General features: G+C 36.8%; 1 protein-coding gene across 50 annotated transcripts in view; it reads left to right on the plus strand.

Annotated features, from left to right (window-relative positions):
* Positions 1-17591, plus strand: part of LOC118206174 (titin-like) — a 154072-nt gene that overhangs the window by 42381 nt on the left and 94100 nt on the right. For 38 of the 50 annotated variants that reach the window (XM_035378465.1, XM_035378500.1, XM_035378642.1 and 35 more), the window contains exons 2-20: positions 1507-1710; positions 3283-3333; positions 3822-3938; positions 4437-4466; positions 8253-8285; positions 9444-9470; positions 11123-11167; positions 11436-11480; positions 11904-11954; positions 12056-12100; positions 12383-12421; positions 13006-13053; positions 13322-13372; positions 13789-13839; positions 13941-13985; positions 14256-14306; positions 14810-14857; positions 15129-15179; positions 17056-17103. In XM_035378465.1, coding sequence (XP_035234356.1) covers positions 1507-1710; positions 3283-3333; positions 3822-3938; positions 4437-4466; positions 8253-8285; positions 9444-9470; positions 11123-11167; positions 11436-11480; positions 11904-11954; positions 12056-12100; positions 12383-12421; positions 13006-13053; positions 13322-13372; positions 13789-13839; positions 13941-13985; positions 14256-14306; positions 14810-14857; positions 15129-15179; positions 17056-17103 — 1080 coding nt within the window. The remainder of the gene's footprint in view (positions 1-1506; positions 1711-3282; positions 3334-3821; positions 3939-4436; positions 4467-8252; positions 8286-9443; positions 9471-11122; positions 11168-11435; positions 11481-11903; positions 11955-12055; positions 12101-12382; positions 12422-13005; positions 13054-13321; positions 13373-13788; positions 13840-13940; positions 13986-14255; positions 14307-14809; positions 14858-15128; positions 15180-17055; positions 17104-17591) is intronic. The other 12 variants (XM_035378617.1, XM_035378573.1, XM_035378633.1 and 9 more) reach the window with 12 other exon arrangements.

The raw sequence follows: 17591 nt of genomic DNA on the forward strand, positions 1-17591 counted from the left end.
ATGGTACAACTGTGCTGCATGGGGATAGACTTGCTGTTTCACTGATTAGTAATGTCTGTGAGTAAGCAATACAAGTCAAACATATGATGACATGGTTCCAAGGAGATAAATGATCGAAATGGTATATATTTTGGCTCAATGAGCGCAGACATTAAAGAGCAAACTAAAACACTTATGATTCATGAAATTACTTATGTGGGTGTAAAACAGTTTTTTTAAATAATTTGTGCAGTTTCAGAGTTTAAACTGGGAAGTCAGTTAGAGAACAGCACAGTGCATAAATAAGCAAATTTCCATATACATCTCGACTCTTGTGAGAAACATATCATCTGTAGCAAGGCAATGTTACTAAGGTTTTTTAACATTAATACACATAGCTTGCAATTCTAAAACAGGAAGACTGTAATATTAATTGTGAACTAGTAATTTAATGAGTGAATGGATTAGCTACCCATCTGGGCAGGCGAAAGCCCTGTGATCCTGGTCTTCCGATGTGTGATAGTGTAACCAAAAAAAAAAAAGGCTGTTCATTGGCTCTTGCAGAACACTGGGTTTGTCAATCGGCCTGAGAGAATGTTTACTTTATAGACGCTCGCAGAATTTCAAAAGTGCCGGGTCAAATGCTAGCTCACCCCCATTGTTCCATCGTTTATGACAACATAATTATAATGACCCATTAGTATTAATGTGCAACTATGAATCTGTTTTAAATACTAACAATAAACTTTTGGCTAACTGAAACATAAACGCAGCATTGGTTTCAGAAAGTCATTGTATGCAAAATTTAAAATCAATGCTTTTAAACTTTTTTTACGTTTATTTAATTAATAGCCTATCAATATTGAACTGCAGCTAATGGTTATTGTCACATCCAAAATGACAAATGATAAGTCTTACATTAAACAAGTAATAAATAATAAATTTATAGAGCAACTTTGCAGTATATTATAGCAATACATTAGCTTCACAGATTACTAGTGATGTGTTTTGTCTAACGTGGGCTAGCTTTATGCGGTGTTGTTTGATATGCATGTAGACTAACATTAGCTATGACCGATGTTGACTCTCCTGTTTTCCAATGACTTTTATAATTCAACTTTGAGATGGATAGTGTAATTCCTTGGGTCTAGTGCTGGTTGGCTATCTCTCTGATGGAGCCATGTATTTACAAAAGCGGTCAGCCAATTCTTCACTGTAATTCTAACTGGCAACCAGCTGTTTATTTTGTGAGAAAAAGCTGAGCAAGTTACTGGCTCTGGAGTGTTTTTGGAGGTAGTAACCCCAGTATCTGATGTCTCAAACAGACATAAACACAGTGGACAATAACATATATTTGAAACAACAAATTCAGAGTCAATACAATTTTTTGAGGAAAAGCAAAACTTTTACTCATCTTTCTGCAAGTTTGTAAATGTTTTTTTTTTCATTAAAACATTATACAACACATTTATTACCTTATACTGTATATTCTTGTGGTTTATTTGAACAATTGTCTGTCATGACCAGTTGCAGAACCAGAACCAACAACCTCCACAATCAACAGTAAGAATGGGGAAGTGGTCTCACCCCTGTCTGAGGCACCTGCAAGCAAAGACCGGAAAGCTATCTTCAGATTATGGTTGCCATGGCTGCTGGTCCTTGTGGGCATTCTTGCTTCTGTGGGTGCTGCTATCATCATTTTTGATGGAGTTGATTATAAAAGATTCACAGGTGAGTCAATCTTATGTTATTCCTCTTACTGGGCTTATAAAAGAGGTCTCTCAGTGACATCTGGATTTAATCAACATTTCCTCTGAGCTTTAAAATGAAAATGAATGAAAATGTTGTGTTTTTCTTATGAGTACAATTTCACCCTTAGTGGGAAATTTTGTTTGAGTCACATACTTAAATGCAAGTGTTTGTATTTTTTAAAATTTATTTTCCAGTCAACATTTCTTTTTCTGTCTTGAACTAAAGGTCTTTTAATGTAATGTGTAAATATTAAAATACATGTTAAGTTGTCATATAAGGATAGGATCAAATGTGGGGGAAACTTTAATACTCCAATATGCATAGTGTAAGGTTTTCAGAAGTGTGGGCCTTATCAGACCTCCAAAATAAAACAGACTGTTTACAATGCCCAGTTGCAAAATATCTGATTGGATCAGCATTGTGTAAAATTCTCCATAATACAGTGTAATTATGTTTTGTATTTTTGGAAAACAGATGTCATGGGGGACAAGTTGGTGTCTCAGTTTACCCCGTGTGATATGTTTACAGAGATGGCGCAAGCAGGATTCATTGTTGTACTGTTTTGTCTTGATTGTGTCTTCATTTGATGAGGGTATTCCCTTGCACTGTGTGTAAGGAAGTGCAATGGTTCGGGGAGACTCATCGACATGGTCTCCTGCAGATCACATGTATAGCCAAATGTTAACACTCACATTTTGCACCATTGTATATATGTCATTATTACTGAACACACTGAACAATAAACTGCATCCATTTTAAATTTGTATCCCTTGTTAACTCTTAACACTGCACACCTAGAAGTTTAAGGTCCTAGCATACACATAAAACTCAGGATATCTGCACCCAGTAGTCACTCGCATAGAAGCAGGATACACATTTGTATTTATGCAGGCTACACAAGCCAGAGACACGTTCGCTTCTTCCAGGTTAGACAGCAATCCAGATAATATTACATTAATCTCCTTCCAGTAGCACGGGGTAAGACTACACACGTTCCTTTGTCACTCAGATACTTTTGTGGAGGAGTTTCTTACAGTTGGTGACCTCGATATGACAAGTTTTGGTTTTTTGCTGTTGGTGACCTCGACCCACTGTTTGGTGTATTTGAGGGGTTACATATGCTATTGAAGATATACTGCATCTCAATATATTTTCCAATACAAAGCTCAAATAAAGTACTTCAATGAAAGCAGTTTTGCATATTATCCTACAATCTTTTACTCAGAGGATACAGTGGTTGTTTTTGTGCTGTTTTTGATCTTGAAAATTTGTCTGGGACACCAAAATCGGCTGTGATATCGTGTAGTGTACATCCGCCCTTAGGGTTTGAGGAAAACCTACAGGACGGTTGATCTCCAAGAACAGGGCTGGTTACCACTGTTTTAAAACAATGTTCTGAATTGTTTCCTTTATCAACAAGCATGGACGTTTGGTGTAAAAACACCAATAAGCTGCTGCCCCCCATTGTGCAGTCCATATGACATCATATGAATTTGAATAATCTGACTCATAAAATTAAATGATTTTGATTACTCCTTCTCATCCTCCCAGGAGCACGGGTGCCCATCATCTTTGACATCAAGGAGGCAGAGAGCCTCACAGGCAAGGGAGCCCACTGTTAATTTCACTTAGCAGCTCTGATCATTCACACTTAACAGCTCCTTAACCATTCATTAGCTGATCACTTCCCCAACTGTATGTGCACTGGCTTTTGATGATGCCACTTACCCTCTATTTTAATGTTTAGTTAAAAATGGAAAAGCATTTAAATGAATGAAAGAATGAACAGAACTTCTTGTGAAAGCCAGCACACTGTGCAGCTCCCCCTTAATCTGGACAACTCTTGCAATTATGATACATCTGTGATTGTTTATTATTTTACTTGTTTTTACAATTAAAATGCCAGACACTTTTTATTAAGGATAACCCCAGTTTCTTATTCTTTATTACTTAGGTAATCATGGCTGCATTACCACTCCACATTGCAACAATTATGTATTACCATATTATATATACTGAGGTGCATATTTATGTTCTTACTGGGAAAAATGTGTGCGCTGACTCCCCTGTTTTTCCACAATGGCTTTCAGGAGGAATTTTTGCAATGGATTTTGATCCCACAAAGGTTGTCAATGATGCGGTGGAGGAGATAGCCGACTTGAAAACCTCATTCCTGGCCATTCTATCCAATGTGTTAATGGATGAAGGTACTGCAGTGCTGTATCTGTTTTATGTAGTTCTTAACAATATTTAATCCTAAATAAAGACACCTAACTATAAAGAAGTCCCCTTCTAGCAGTTTTCTGAGTTTACTAATAGAAGTTACATTAAAATGGTAATGATGTACAATCATATTTTAAACCATTTATTTCAAATACTCACACATTCAGCATCTCAACAGGATCTTAAAATAGGGGAGAGGTTCAAATAACTTTTCCCTATGGCTTGTAAATGTGAAATAAGGTCACAATTTGGTACAATTATTGGGATTTGTTTTCAAACTCTCTTAAGTGAGTATTTTTAAATGGTTGCTTTCTTAACCATTGCTTTGTTCATTGGAGCAAAACTAAAACCTTTGTTTTTGGAGAAGGTTTTGTTCCCATATACTTATCCACATAGACGACAAATTCCTTTTTCAGGACATTCTGTTTTCTTTTCTGGTTCCTTGATGGCACAAACACATCTTTTTCTGCGTTTTGTTTCAGATGACTCACCCAATGCAGTGAGGAAGAAAGGTTTGTCCTAATTCTTTTCTTTGCATTACACGAATTACACTGTAGTACATTACATTTAGTTAATGCTCTCATCCAGAGCACATTACCAAGAAAAGTACATAAATGTTACCAGTAGGCTACAAACACAAGTGTAATGTCTCTTAAAACCTGGAAATGTTCTTAATTAGGGGTCCAAGCAGCGAAGCTGGTGCTAAACCATTTTATTGATAGGTTCTGAGTTTCTGTGCACACGCACGAAAACACGCTGGTATAATAAAACAATGACGGTAATACATATGTAGTCCGCTTCGTTCCGTTGCTACCATAACATAACATACTATCTTGTGTCTACAGCTGCAGTTTCTCGCTGCAATTTCTAATATTGAATATAAACAAAAGATGCAATTTATGCTGTACTCTGCCAATGTCTAAATAAATAATACGCTACGGTAAAGCTTTGAGAGGATGAATCATTACTTTTCTTTGGCATGGATCCTTTCGAAGACAATATCGGGTGAGTTCATTTAGTCTTCAAATCCGTCATTATGCTGAGAGAAATCGTATTCTCAATTGAATCTCTAAATTGACTGTAAGCTTAGGGTTGTAACTAGTTAGCTGTTTCGTAGGTGATTTAGTTAATGCACTCGTCTTAACTATTGCTTGTATTTTTGCATAGACTGCGTTGTTGCTGTTCTTGTTTGTGTTAGTGTTAATCAGTTTGACCTACAGGGTCCAAGTTGAACTATGCGGTTATTCCCTGCACTTGGAACGGTAGGCTACTTCTCTCTAGGTTTTTCGACACACTTGTTCCTGATTATGATTATACACTTTGTTGCACATTGCTCTGGATAAGAGCATCTGCCAAATGCCTGTAATGTAATGTAATATTCTGTAGCAACAAGATAAACCCGACATTAGCCCTAAAATATGCCAATAGGCTACAGCAGTGAAAACGCTGCTCACTGAATAACGAAAAAAACGAGACAAATTTTCTTGTTAAATTTTACCATGTCATTCCACAGTCAATATCTGGGACTAAACATTGAACAAATATACAATTTTACCGTTGGTTTCACGCGTAGACGTCCCTTTTGCGAATGAGTGGTCATATATTGTCTTGGACAATCCGTTTGTGAAAAATACGCGCATTTGTGACGCCTGGGTCGGCTATCTTCAATAATAGCTGTGCGTAATACCACACCTGTTGCTTACGACGTTGTCACCCTTTTTAGTGCAATTTGGCTTGATTGACAATTCATATATTCAGTAGGTGAGAGTATAAGCTTTCTAATGATGTATACATGTCTGATTTTGCTTTTGGAATAGCGTTTTATAGGTCAGCGTAACCGAAAATTTTCTCATCTGCCAAGTCTAAATAAATAATACGGTAGGCTGCTCTGTGCGAAGCACGCAGGTCGCGAGTTGATATTTCGTCTTTTGTTTCGTTTTTTCTCAATGTCGTATTTATTATTTGAAATATGTATTTATGTGTTATTATTCTATCTGTCTCTGAGGCGCTCTGAAATGTGCATTCTCTGCTAAGCTGAGCAATGGATTGGAATATGTGTCTGACGTACTGTTGCACGGTATACCGAAACTTCAGCACTTTTTCGGTACTTAAAAAAAAAGAAAAAAGAAAAGAAACGGTTCACTATTAGAATTTTCCGACGTTCGGTAGTTTTGTGTCAAATGTAAAAGCCAGGGAAATGTGTCACCCGCATTACTGATTGAGAGGATGAAAAGTGTAATTTGTCAGAATCTTCGCTGGATGGCAGTAGCAACTAAGGTTGCCAAGTGAGGTGACGTGCGCTTGTACATTCCCTTCGTTGATATAGCGCATGCTTCGACTCAGTTGACTTCAGTAGCAATAGGTATTCTAATTTGTAAATATTTTATTATAGGAAGATGCTGTATTGTTATTAAAATATGCTGATTTTAAATCTATTTAAACGTGAAAGACCTGTTTTAAAGATTATTTAGTTTACAACTGTTCAATTTTTGAAATATATTTAACATATTTTTCTATTGTTCAGTGTTGTAACGCTAAAGGCCTATGCATATTCATATGTTGAAGAGGCTTCAACTTAAAGGTTGTTAATGAACCAGGTTGTTAATAAACCATGAATTCGAAAATGAGGTCAACCCTTGTGGACATTACGTTTCTGATCTATTAAGGTAATTTCAGTATCGTTAGGTACCGAGTATCGAATTAGCATCGTTTAAGTTTCAAGTATCATTTCAGTATTGAGTATTGTGATACTAAACCTGGTATCAGTATCAAAGTCAAAATTTTGGTATCGTGACAACTCTAGTGTGACGCCTTTTTTAGTTGCGGCGCAGAAACACTGCAGCTGTACATACACGCCGGGCCATCTAAGTGTTACGACATGCCATCTAAGTGTTACGACATAGTAAAGGCCTTTACGGGAAGCGGCCAGGACACATCCGTGGTGATGCAACTAAGTCATCAGACAGCATGTCTTAGCACAAACTTAGCCATAAGTCATCAATATTTTACTACTTCAGACACATATTCTAATCCATTGCTTATCATGATATTCAGTAGATATGTTGGGTGAAGGTATATGATCATGAGGACAAAGCCATTTTAAAATTGCTCCATAGGGGGCGCGATAGTGCCAATGCTTGGACCCCTCCCAACGCGTGCGGCTTTAATTCTGTTAATATTTGTTGCATTTCAACTGCAATTAAGTTTTCAGAGCAAGCTTCTTTGAGTAACAAGGCTGCTATTCCTCAAAGCTGAAATATTGTGTACACTAAAAATGGCCCAATATCGTTCTTTCCAAGAGTGTAAGAGTGTTAGTCATCGTGAAGTAGCTACAGGGAATACTTTACTTTAAAGCAGTAGTCATGTGCATTAGGTCTAATGTTTATTACCGTCATTTTATTACCCTCAAGTTTTCCCCCAATTAGGAATGCCCAATGTGTCTGTTCATACTCGCTGTAACTCCAACTGCCAAGTAGGGAGGGCACAGAAAAGCAAGTTCTGTAAAGCTGCTACTTCTTTTTACTCCACTGTCCACCAGCTTAGCTCACATGCATTGAGATAGCAGAAGAAATGTCATGTCTAGCTTATGCTGGCTGACTCTGGACATCCAGCTGATGAAGGGTGGGGGGAGGGGGGGTGGTGCGTACTGCTCTGCATAATCAGATGCAAGTTCTGCTCCTCCCTCCCTGAGTGATGTTATTTTATTTAAAACAAGGATGATAAAACTTCGCTGATATGTTCAGGGGGTTCTATTGTACATTGTTCTCATTCTTTTATACTTCCTTTAGATTTTAGCCCTGGTGGAAATTCCAGCTTCCAGCCTTAGATAGCATTGAGCTGGAACCAGCTTCTGCTCCAGCTGGATACCATTTGGTATTTGGTCATGGTCTGTCCCACACATGTTCTTAGCAGAATGGTTGCTATCTCAACCATCTTGTTGTCAGCTTTACGATTTCCAAATCAGCTTCAAACCAGCTGGACCAGCTTAAAACCAGGTGGGAAACTAGTTGGAATTTCTGCCAGGGAGGGGATTTTGATTTTTTATTTGTCTGATTATATTTTGTATTTGTTATTCCTATGCTGAAGGGGGTTGTTAGTATTTTAGTGTGCAGTGAAAACTAATTAAAATTTAATCCAATATCACCCACCAAGCAGGATTGAATGATGGCATTTAACTGTCATTTTAAATGGAATAGGACTATATTAACTTAAAAAATAGACAGTTCTTTCTCATTTGTAAAAAGGCCTTAGTAATCAAAAGGTTTTTTGATAGTTGCTGTTTTTGTTTTTTTACTTAGGTGAATTTCTTCCACCCCGGAGGCCAATAGAAGGTTTGTTATTTCTCCTTTAACCTTAAGATTTCACATTAAATATTTTACTGTCATATAACTGGAAAGATATCAGTTGGATGAATGAATTGATCTGGGAACAATCAAAATACTCTGGGCAGGATTTAATCAAATACACTTCATCTGTTTATGCAATTCAGTCAGATAAAAACAAACCTCAATCTGGTACCACACCTAAATAAAGTCTGTTCTACTTGCCATTTAGATGAAGATATGATGGATGAAATGAGAGTTTCTTTCCAGTGAAAATTTGTTAATTATCTTAGATTACATTCACTTAACAGACACACATTTATAGGGAGCTAGATCCTACTCAACACTATAATTGAACAGTGGGGTCAGTATTCAGTCTCCTCAGCAGCTTGAGGGATTAGCACACACTGTTCTCTTAATTGAGTTTTTTGGTTTAATTTGGTGCCAAATCCCATCCTAATTTTGAATATCCAGTTACTATTTATAACCAAGTTCATGCATGATCTTTTCACTGCCAAGTCACGATTGTCCTCTAAAACACATGGTGTCACCAGCCTACTGCCTTTCACACTGCAGCCCACAACCAAGCTTGCATAGAGGGCACCTGCCCAACCAGAGAGGGTAAATAGCTATGAAACAAGGCCCCCTGACCAACTGAACCATATACTTTGCAATTACACAGCCATCAGCACAATATGTTACCTTACCTGGATGAGCCACCCAGAAGCACCAGCTAACACCTGGTGGTGCTGTGTGTGATATCTACCACTTCATTACATTACATTACATTACAGGCATTTAGCAGATGCTCTTATCCAGAGCGACGTACAACAAGTGCATTAGTTCAAGGTGCAGAGGTGCAAAAGAAACACACTAGAGTGAAGTAAAGATCGTAGTGCCAGAAGTGACCACATAGATCAGGAGTCCAACCCTGTAGGGTAACCTGTTCAGCAAACAAACAAACAATCCTGCCAAGTACAAACTAGCACTGAAATCACATTTGCCTAATCAGAATCAGACAAAAACAATCCTTCCAAATAAAAACTAACGACTTCATGTGACTAAGGAAGAATTTGGTTTATGATTATTTAATATGATGTAATATAATATGGTGATGTGATAAATTCATTTCTGTCAGCTTATTTGTTCTATTATTTGTCCTCTTAGGAGACTATCTTCCTGCCAAGAAGAAAGGTTTGTAGCTTTCAATCTCTCTGATGAATTCATTATCTCTCATTACAGTACACCTTCATATTTAAATATGTTGATCATACATCAACAAACTGAAGCAGTCCTCATGCATTTTACTGTGTTTTTGTACATTTGTGTGGAATTTTGCATCATATCAGTGTGAGATTATCATTATCTACTGCTTTTTCTTATGAAAAATGTGTATAATGTGTTCAACTGTGTTACTGATTGTGTTACTGATTAATAAGGCATTATGGTGTATTTTATCAGTTGTATTTACAGAAATATTGGTGTAAAACATACATATTTTCTACTAATAATTATTTTTGTATTCAAAGAATAAAGACTAACTCACTAAAAAAAATGCCACTCAGTTGAGAAAGAGAGGGCCATATTTACTAAGCATGCGGCAAATTACCATCAGGGCCACAAAATTACACGCTGCCTCATGTTTTCAATTTAGCAGGGTATTTACTAAGACTGGTTATGTAAATGAGCTCAGCTGCAGCGAGTTCATTTAAATGCACTGCTGGTATTTTACACACGTCTTGCGCATTGGAAGAAAGCAAAGTAACGGAACGCAAAAGAAAATGTAAGTTCTCCTCCGTGGAGCTGTAAATATTGGTTGATAAAACCACTAAACACATTTCAGAACAGCAGTCATGCAGTGTTGTTCCAGCAAGAAGTGAAGCTGTAGGAGAGGAAACCGCATACAGTAAATAGGGGAGAGTCACCATAAATGTAACGCTTGATAAATGTAACACGGTCGATAATTTAATGTATAGTGCACCTACCTTAGCCATGTCAAGTATGTACATGTGCAATTCAGTCCACTACCACCACCCAAAGGAATGGAGCAAAGTGGTAACTTTTGCGGGAAATATTCCCAAAAACTGTTTTTAAGCAAGCAAAGTAACAACATGTATTGCTCTTATATGTTCACAAAATGCCAACTAGAGAAAAAGAGAGAGTTGGTACCCAGGAAGGTCATGGAGAGGGCTTCAGATTTAGAGATTAGGGACAATAGATATAGAGTTCAGAACCATCTACATGTAGTGTCCCTTTGAGGAGACCTTTTTAAATGGGGTTAATATTTATTTAAGAAATCAGGTTTACTCATCAACGTGTTTCACTTTTAATTAGTTCAGTGTTTAATGTTAAATGTGCTCAGCTAATTTGCTTGCTGCATTGGCATAGCGTCACCTTCTGGATGCTCCAAGTGATTAATGGAAAAGAAACAGCCACCTGGTCACAGGCAATTACAATAAGCACACACCAGATTGGTCTGTGTGGTAAATTATTTGCTTTGTAAAAGCTTACCTGGGTGTTTAGAAAAAACCAAAAGCAGCTTTCCTCATCCGTTTGGACAGTATCACAACTCACTTTTGATAGCCTTGTATGTAACTTTCTCAGTTATGAAGGTAGCTAACAAGGCTCTGTAGCTGTCTCAAGCGACCAAAACCAGGCTGTGTTTTTGAAGTTCACTTCCTTGTCTGGTTGAGAGATGTTGCTCACTAGCGCCAGTGAGCTCCAGTATAGGTGTTTCAGCCACCTATTTTGATACAAGTCAATGGCAACAATACGGTCAAAATACAAAGTCAATAATTTTTTTCACAGAAAAACATAGTCGCAATAGGTGGTCTTTTATGTTTCAGAGCCTGAGGTTCCTAAAGAGGTCAAACCAGCTTCCGTAAAGAAAGGTACAGCTCAGAGCAGTTTTCTGATTATTTGTTAATCCTGTAATCACATTTAAATACATTTTTTTAAATGCTGTTGTTATGTGGTATTGTATCTGTCATTGTGCTATATATTTCAAGTTCACTGGCCTGGATTCAGTAGTCATCAATTGGTCTTTCCCTTGCTGAAACCATTTGGACTTCATGCTCAGGAGATATTGTTGATCAGATCTTATTTACTGCAATACAAACTATGAAATAGCTGCTTGAGTTTCATATCTAAATTTTTTAGAAACACCTGAGGTTCCCAAGGAGAAGCCAGCCCCTGCACAGAAAGGTACTGAAGTATTTATCATTTTGTCCAATGGTCATTTGTGGAATAAACACTGGCCTGGATTTAATCAACATTTATCCTTAACTTGACTTAATAATCCATGCAAGGGTTTCTTACTGAAACACATGGTGGGGATGTAAAAACATAACTATGTCCCTCGCAATGTATCATCCAATACTATTTTAACTGTACCTATTCAGTCTGGCACTGTGAGAATCAAACAAATATACCAGGACGACTGATACTGACCACTGCTTTTTAAAACTGAATGACAGGCTTCACTTGTGCAAACACTGCTGAAGTGACTGTGTAAATACAGCCCAATGTTATTTAAATATGGTAATGAATAGTGAACTGTGATGGATTCATTTTGGTTAAATGATGCTTTATATACATATTATCCACCTTTTATATTCTTTACCACAGAACTCGAGGTTCCTAAAAAAGAGCATGTTGAGGAAAAACCTAAAAAGAAAGGTGAACAAATAAAAGTATTGTAGCTGTTTATTTTCCCTTTAATGTGTTAATTTCTACTTATAAATCACAACTGCAATTAAAGCTGATCTTTTATGTTTCAGAGTCCGAGGTTCCTAAAGAGGTCAAACCTGCTCCCGCACAGAAAGGTACAGCTCAGAGCAGTTTTCAAATTTTTAAAATTGATCCTATAATCACATTTAAATACATTTTTGTAAATGCTGTTGTTATGTGGTATTGTACCTGTCATTGTGCTATGTATTTCAAGTTCACTGTCTGGATTCAGTAGCCATCATTTGATCTTTCCCTTGCTGAAACCATTTGGACTTCATGCTCAGGAGATATTGCTGATCATAACTTGTTTGCTGCAGTGCAAACTATGAAATAGCTGATTGAGTTTCATATCTAAATTCTTTCTGAAACACCTGAAGTTCCCAAAGACAAGGTGAAGCCAGCCCCTGTACAGAAAGGTACTGTTTAAGTATTGACTATTTTGGCTAGAGGTCATTTGTGGAATGAATATGGGCCTGGATTTAATTAACATTTATCCTTAACTTGACTTAAACATTAATTAAAGTGTTTCTTAGAGAAACACATGGTGGGGACGTAAAAACATAACTATGTCCTTTGCAACATATCATCAAATACTATTTTAACTATACGTATTCAGTCTGGCACGGTGAGAATCAAACAAATATACCAGGACGACTGATACTGCCCACTGCTGTTTCAAATTGAATGACAGGTTTCACTTGTACAAACACTGCTGAAGTGACTGTGTAAATACAGCCCAAAGTTATTTAAATATGATAATGAATAGTGAATTTTGATTGATTGATTCAGGTTTAATGATGCTTCATATGCATATTTTTCATCTTTTATATTCTGTACCCCAGAGCTTGAGCTTACTAAAAAAAGAGCATGTTGAGGAAATACCTAAAAAGAAAGGTGAACAAATGAAAGTATTGTACTGTAGCTGTTTATTTTCTTTTCCCTTCTATGTGTTCATTTCTACTTATAAACCACAACTGCATTTAAAACTTCTATGTTTCAGAGCCTGAAGTTCCTAAAGAGAGGGTCAGACCAGCTCCCATAAAGAAAGGTACAGCTCAGAGCAGTTTTCTGATTATTTGTTAATCCTGTAATCACATTAAAATACATTTTTGTAAATGATGTTGTTATGTGGTATTGTATCTGTCATTGTGCTATATATTTCAAGTTCACTGGCCTGGATTCAGTAGTCATCATTTGGTCTTTCCCTTGCTGAAACCATTTGGACTTCATGCTCAGGAGATATTGTTGATCAGATCTTATTTACTGCAATACAAACTATGAAATAGCTGCTTGAGTTTCATGTTTAAATATTTTAGAAACGCCCAAGGTTCCCAAAGACAAGGAGAAGCCAACCCCTGTACAGAAAGGTACTGAAGTATTTATAATTTTGTCCAATGGTTATTTGTGGAATAAACACTGGCCTGGATTTAATCAACATTTATCCTTAATTTGACTTAATAATCCATGCAAGGGTTTCTTACTGAAACACATGGTGGGGATGTAAAAACATAACTATGTCCCTCGCAATGGAGCATCCAATGCTATTTTCATTGTACATATTCGGTCTGTCGTTCTGAGAATGAAAAATAATATACCACTATGAGTAATACTGACCAGTGCTGTTTAAAACTGAATGACAGCTTTCACTTGTACAAACACTGCTGAAGTGATTGTAAATACAGCCCAAAGTTATTTAAATTATGATAATGAGTAGTGAATTGTGATGGATTCATTTTCGTTTAATGATGCTTCATATGCATATTTTTTATATTCTTTACCACAGAACTTGAGGTTCCTAAAAAAGAGCATATTGAGGAAAAACCTAAAAAGAAAGGTGAACAAATAAAAGTATTGTAGCTGTTTATTTTTACTTTAATGTGTTAATTTCTACTTATAAATCACAACTGCAATTAAAACTGATCTTTTATGTTTCAGAGTCCGAGGTTCCTAAAGAGGTCAAACCTGCTCCCTCGCAGAAAGGTACAGCTCAGAGCAGTTTTCAGATTTTTAAAATTAATCCTATAATCACATTTAAATACATTTTTGTAAATGCTGTTGTTATGTGGTATTGTACCTGTCATTGTGCTATGTATTTCAAGTTCACTGTCTGGATTCAGGAGCCATAATTTGATCTTTCCCTTGCTGAAACCATTTGGACTTCATGCTCAGGAGATATTGCTGATCATAACTTTTTTGCTGCAGTGCAAACTATGAAATAGCTGCTTGAGTTTCATATCTAAATTATTTCAGAAACGCCTGAAGTTCCCAAAGACAAGGTGAAGCCAGCCCCTGTACAGAAAGGTACTGTTTAAGTATTGACTATTTTGGCTAGAGGTCATTTGTGGAATGAATATGGGCCTGGATTTAGGGACGTAAAAACATAACTATGTCCCTTGCCACGTAGCATCAAATACTATTTTCATTGTACATATTCTGTCTGTCATTGTGAGAATGAAACAAATATACCACTTTGAGTGATACTGACTGCTGTTGAAAATTAATGACAGGTTTAACTTGTTCAGGCACTGCTGAAGTGACTGTATAAATACATCCAAAAGTAGTTTCAGCATGATTATGAATAGGGAATTTTTATTGATTCATTTTGGTTTAATAACTCTTCATATGCTTATTTTTCATCTTTTATATTCAGTACCACAAAACTCAAGGTTACTAAAAAAAGAGCATGTTGAGGAAATAACTAAAATGAAAAGTGAACAAATGGGTAGCTGTTTATTTTCTTTTCCCTTCTATGTGTTAATTTCTACTTATAAACCACAACTGTATTTAAAACTTTTATGTTTCAGAGCCTGAGGTTCCTAAAGAGAGGGTCAGACCTGCTCCCATAAAGAAAGGTACAGCTCAGAGCAGTTTTCTGATTATTTGTTAATCCTACAATCACATAAAAATATTTAGTTTTTTTGTAAATGCTGTTGCTGTTGTACTGTATCTGTCATTGTGCAGATATAAGTTTACTGGCCTGGATTCAGTAGTCACCATTGGCCTTTCCCATGCTGAAACCATTTGGACTTTATGTTCATTAGATATTGTTGATCAGATCTTGTTTGCTGTGGTGAAAACTATGAAATTGTTTCTTGTAAGAGTTTCTTGTCAAAATTATTTTAGAAGCCCCTGAGGTTCCCAAAGACAAGGTGAAGCCAGCCCCTGTACAGAAAGGTACAGATTAAGTATTTATCATTTCGTCCAATGGTCATTTACGGAATAAATATTGTTCTGGATTTAATCAACATATATCCTTAACATAAAAATGAACGCAAGGGTTTTCTCCAGAGGTGAGGAGCAGGTTACTGTGGGAACTGGTTCCACAAGGATCGGTGCTGAGACCACTCCTCTTCCTTCTTTATATAAGTGGCCTTGATTTAACTAACAGTTTGGAATCTACAAAAGTAATTCAAAAATATTTAAATAGAATCCAGAAGTGGGCAGAAACTTTGCAAATTAAATTCACTATAACTAAATGTAAAGTTCTACAAGTGGAAACAAAAATATAAGGCAGGGCTACTTTATGGGAAACAAAATTTGAATGTGCACCATTTGAAAAAGACTTGAGAGTAATAGTTCATCAAAGTCTTTCAGGTTCTAGGCATTGTGATGTTGCAGTAACAGTAAAAAAAGAAAGCTCTGAAGAATACTGGGATATATAGGCCACATTATTGAGTATAAATCCAAGGAAGTTATACTTATCTGATACAATACCATTGTCAGACCATACATGGAGTATTGTGTGCAGTTCTGGGGACTGTACTACAAGAAAGGTATAGAGGCTCTGGAAAAGGTTCAAAGAAGGGCAATTAAATTGGTTCCTGGTAAACAACGAGCACTAGGCACCCTTTTGTGTTAAGAAAATGGTGAGCATTGTTTGGCTGAGTGGCCTGTTCTCATTATGTTATGTTAAGTCCTTCCATTTCAGAAATGTTACACAATTAATATCAAACATGATACAATCAAGTTGACACATGCTTTTGTTTTTAGCTGCAGTTATTATTGTGACATACTTTTCACAGGTTTGCCAAAGAAGGTCACTGATGAACTACCACTACCATTTTTACAAAAACATTCCTGCCAGAATTCTAACTAGAACAAGAAAGAAATAGCATTTTATGATAGTTATTGCTATACATTGGTTCCCTGTGCCTTTTAGAATAGATTTTAAGATTTTAAGCATCAAATTGTCTAAAATTTCTGAAATGTCAAATAATTATCAGTCCATGAAAAAATCTAGATTTTAATGTAGATCTTACTCAGTGTGTCAAATACACTGCCTGGATTTTTTTGGACAGTGCCCACTGTACAAGCCTCTGGAGGCAGTGTTATGATCTGGGGTTGCTTCAATTGGTCAGGTCTAGGCTCAGCAATGTTATACGGCAATAAAATGATTCAGCTGAGTACCTGAATGTACTGAATGACCAGGTTATCCCATCAATGGATTTTTTCTTCCCTGACGGCACATGCATATTCCAGGACAATAATACCAAGATTAATCGGGCTCAAATTGTGAAAGAATGGTTCTGGGAGCATGAGGAATCATTTTCACTCATGAATTGGCTACCAGAGTCCTGACCTTGACCCCATTGAAAGTCTTTGGGATGTGCTGGAGAAGACTTTACGGAGTGGTTCGACTCCCCTGTCGTCAATGCATGATCTCGGCCAAAAATTAATGCAATTCTGGACAGAAATAAATGTTGTGACGTTGCATAAGGTTGTCAAAACAATGCCACAACAAATGCGTGCCGTAATCAAAGCTAAAGGCGGTCCGACAAAATATTAGAGTGTGCGACTTTCTTTTGGCCAGGCAGCGTATTAACCATCTGTACAAAATGTTAAAGAAAAACAGTTGGATGGTCACAGCTTTATGGCTGTTTTTGTTGTTTTTGTCAAAGACAAATGTTGACTTGAATGACTTGGCAGAAATATTACTTTAATAGTTATTTTACTAAACTCTTAGTGACAGAAATGTTTTTTTTTTTTGTTAGTTTGTGACCTAAACACATGATAAGATTATTATTAAAAAGTTATTTTGCTTTTGTTTCAGAACACAACGTGTCAAAGGAAAAGCCTTGGTTTGTCCCTCCAAAGCGAGGTACTTGTCCAGCTGGTTGTACTTCATGAAATCTGAATGTGTATCAGTTAAGTGCAAAATTATTGGGGCAGTTGTATCAAATTGATTGATTTGCCCCTGACTGCTCTGGACCCTTGGCATACTTACTTCATCTGTCAAGCAAGGTGGAAGCAGTGTGATGGTTTGGGCCTGTACAGCAGCATCTGTAAACTGTTCAATAGTCTGATTATGATTACTGATTATTTAAGCAGTGATGGCAGCAAAAAATGACAGCTGAAGTGCACAGAATCATATTGTGCATCAATATTCAGGGAAATTCCACCAAACTCATTGGACAGAAGCTTCTCATGCACCAAAACAATGACCCAAAACATACAGCGAACCAGAGAGCTTATCAGGAAGAATACGTGGAAGTGTTTGATATGGCACAGTCAGTCACTAGATTTAAACCCATTTGAACATTATTTTCACTTGCGCAAAAGGAAACCGAAAGCAAACACACAGCGACT

This window comes from Anguilla anguilla, chromosome 1, assembly GCF_013347855.1.
Source record: "Anguilla anguilla isolate fAngAng1 chromosome 1, fAngAng1.pri, whole genome shotgun sequence".
NCBI lineage: Eukaryota > Metazoa > Chordata > Actinopteri > Anguilliformes > Anguillidae > Anguilla > Anguilla anguilla.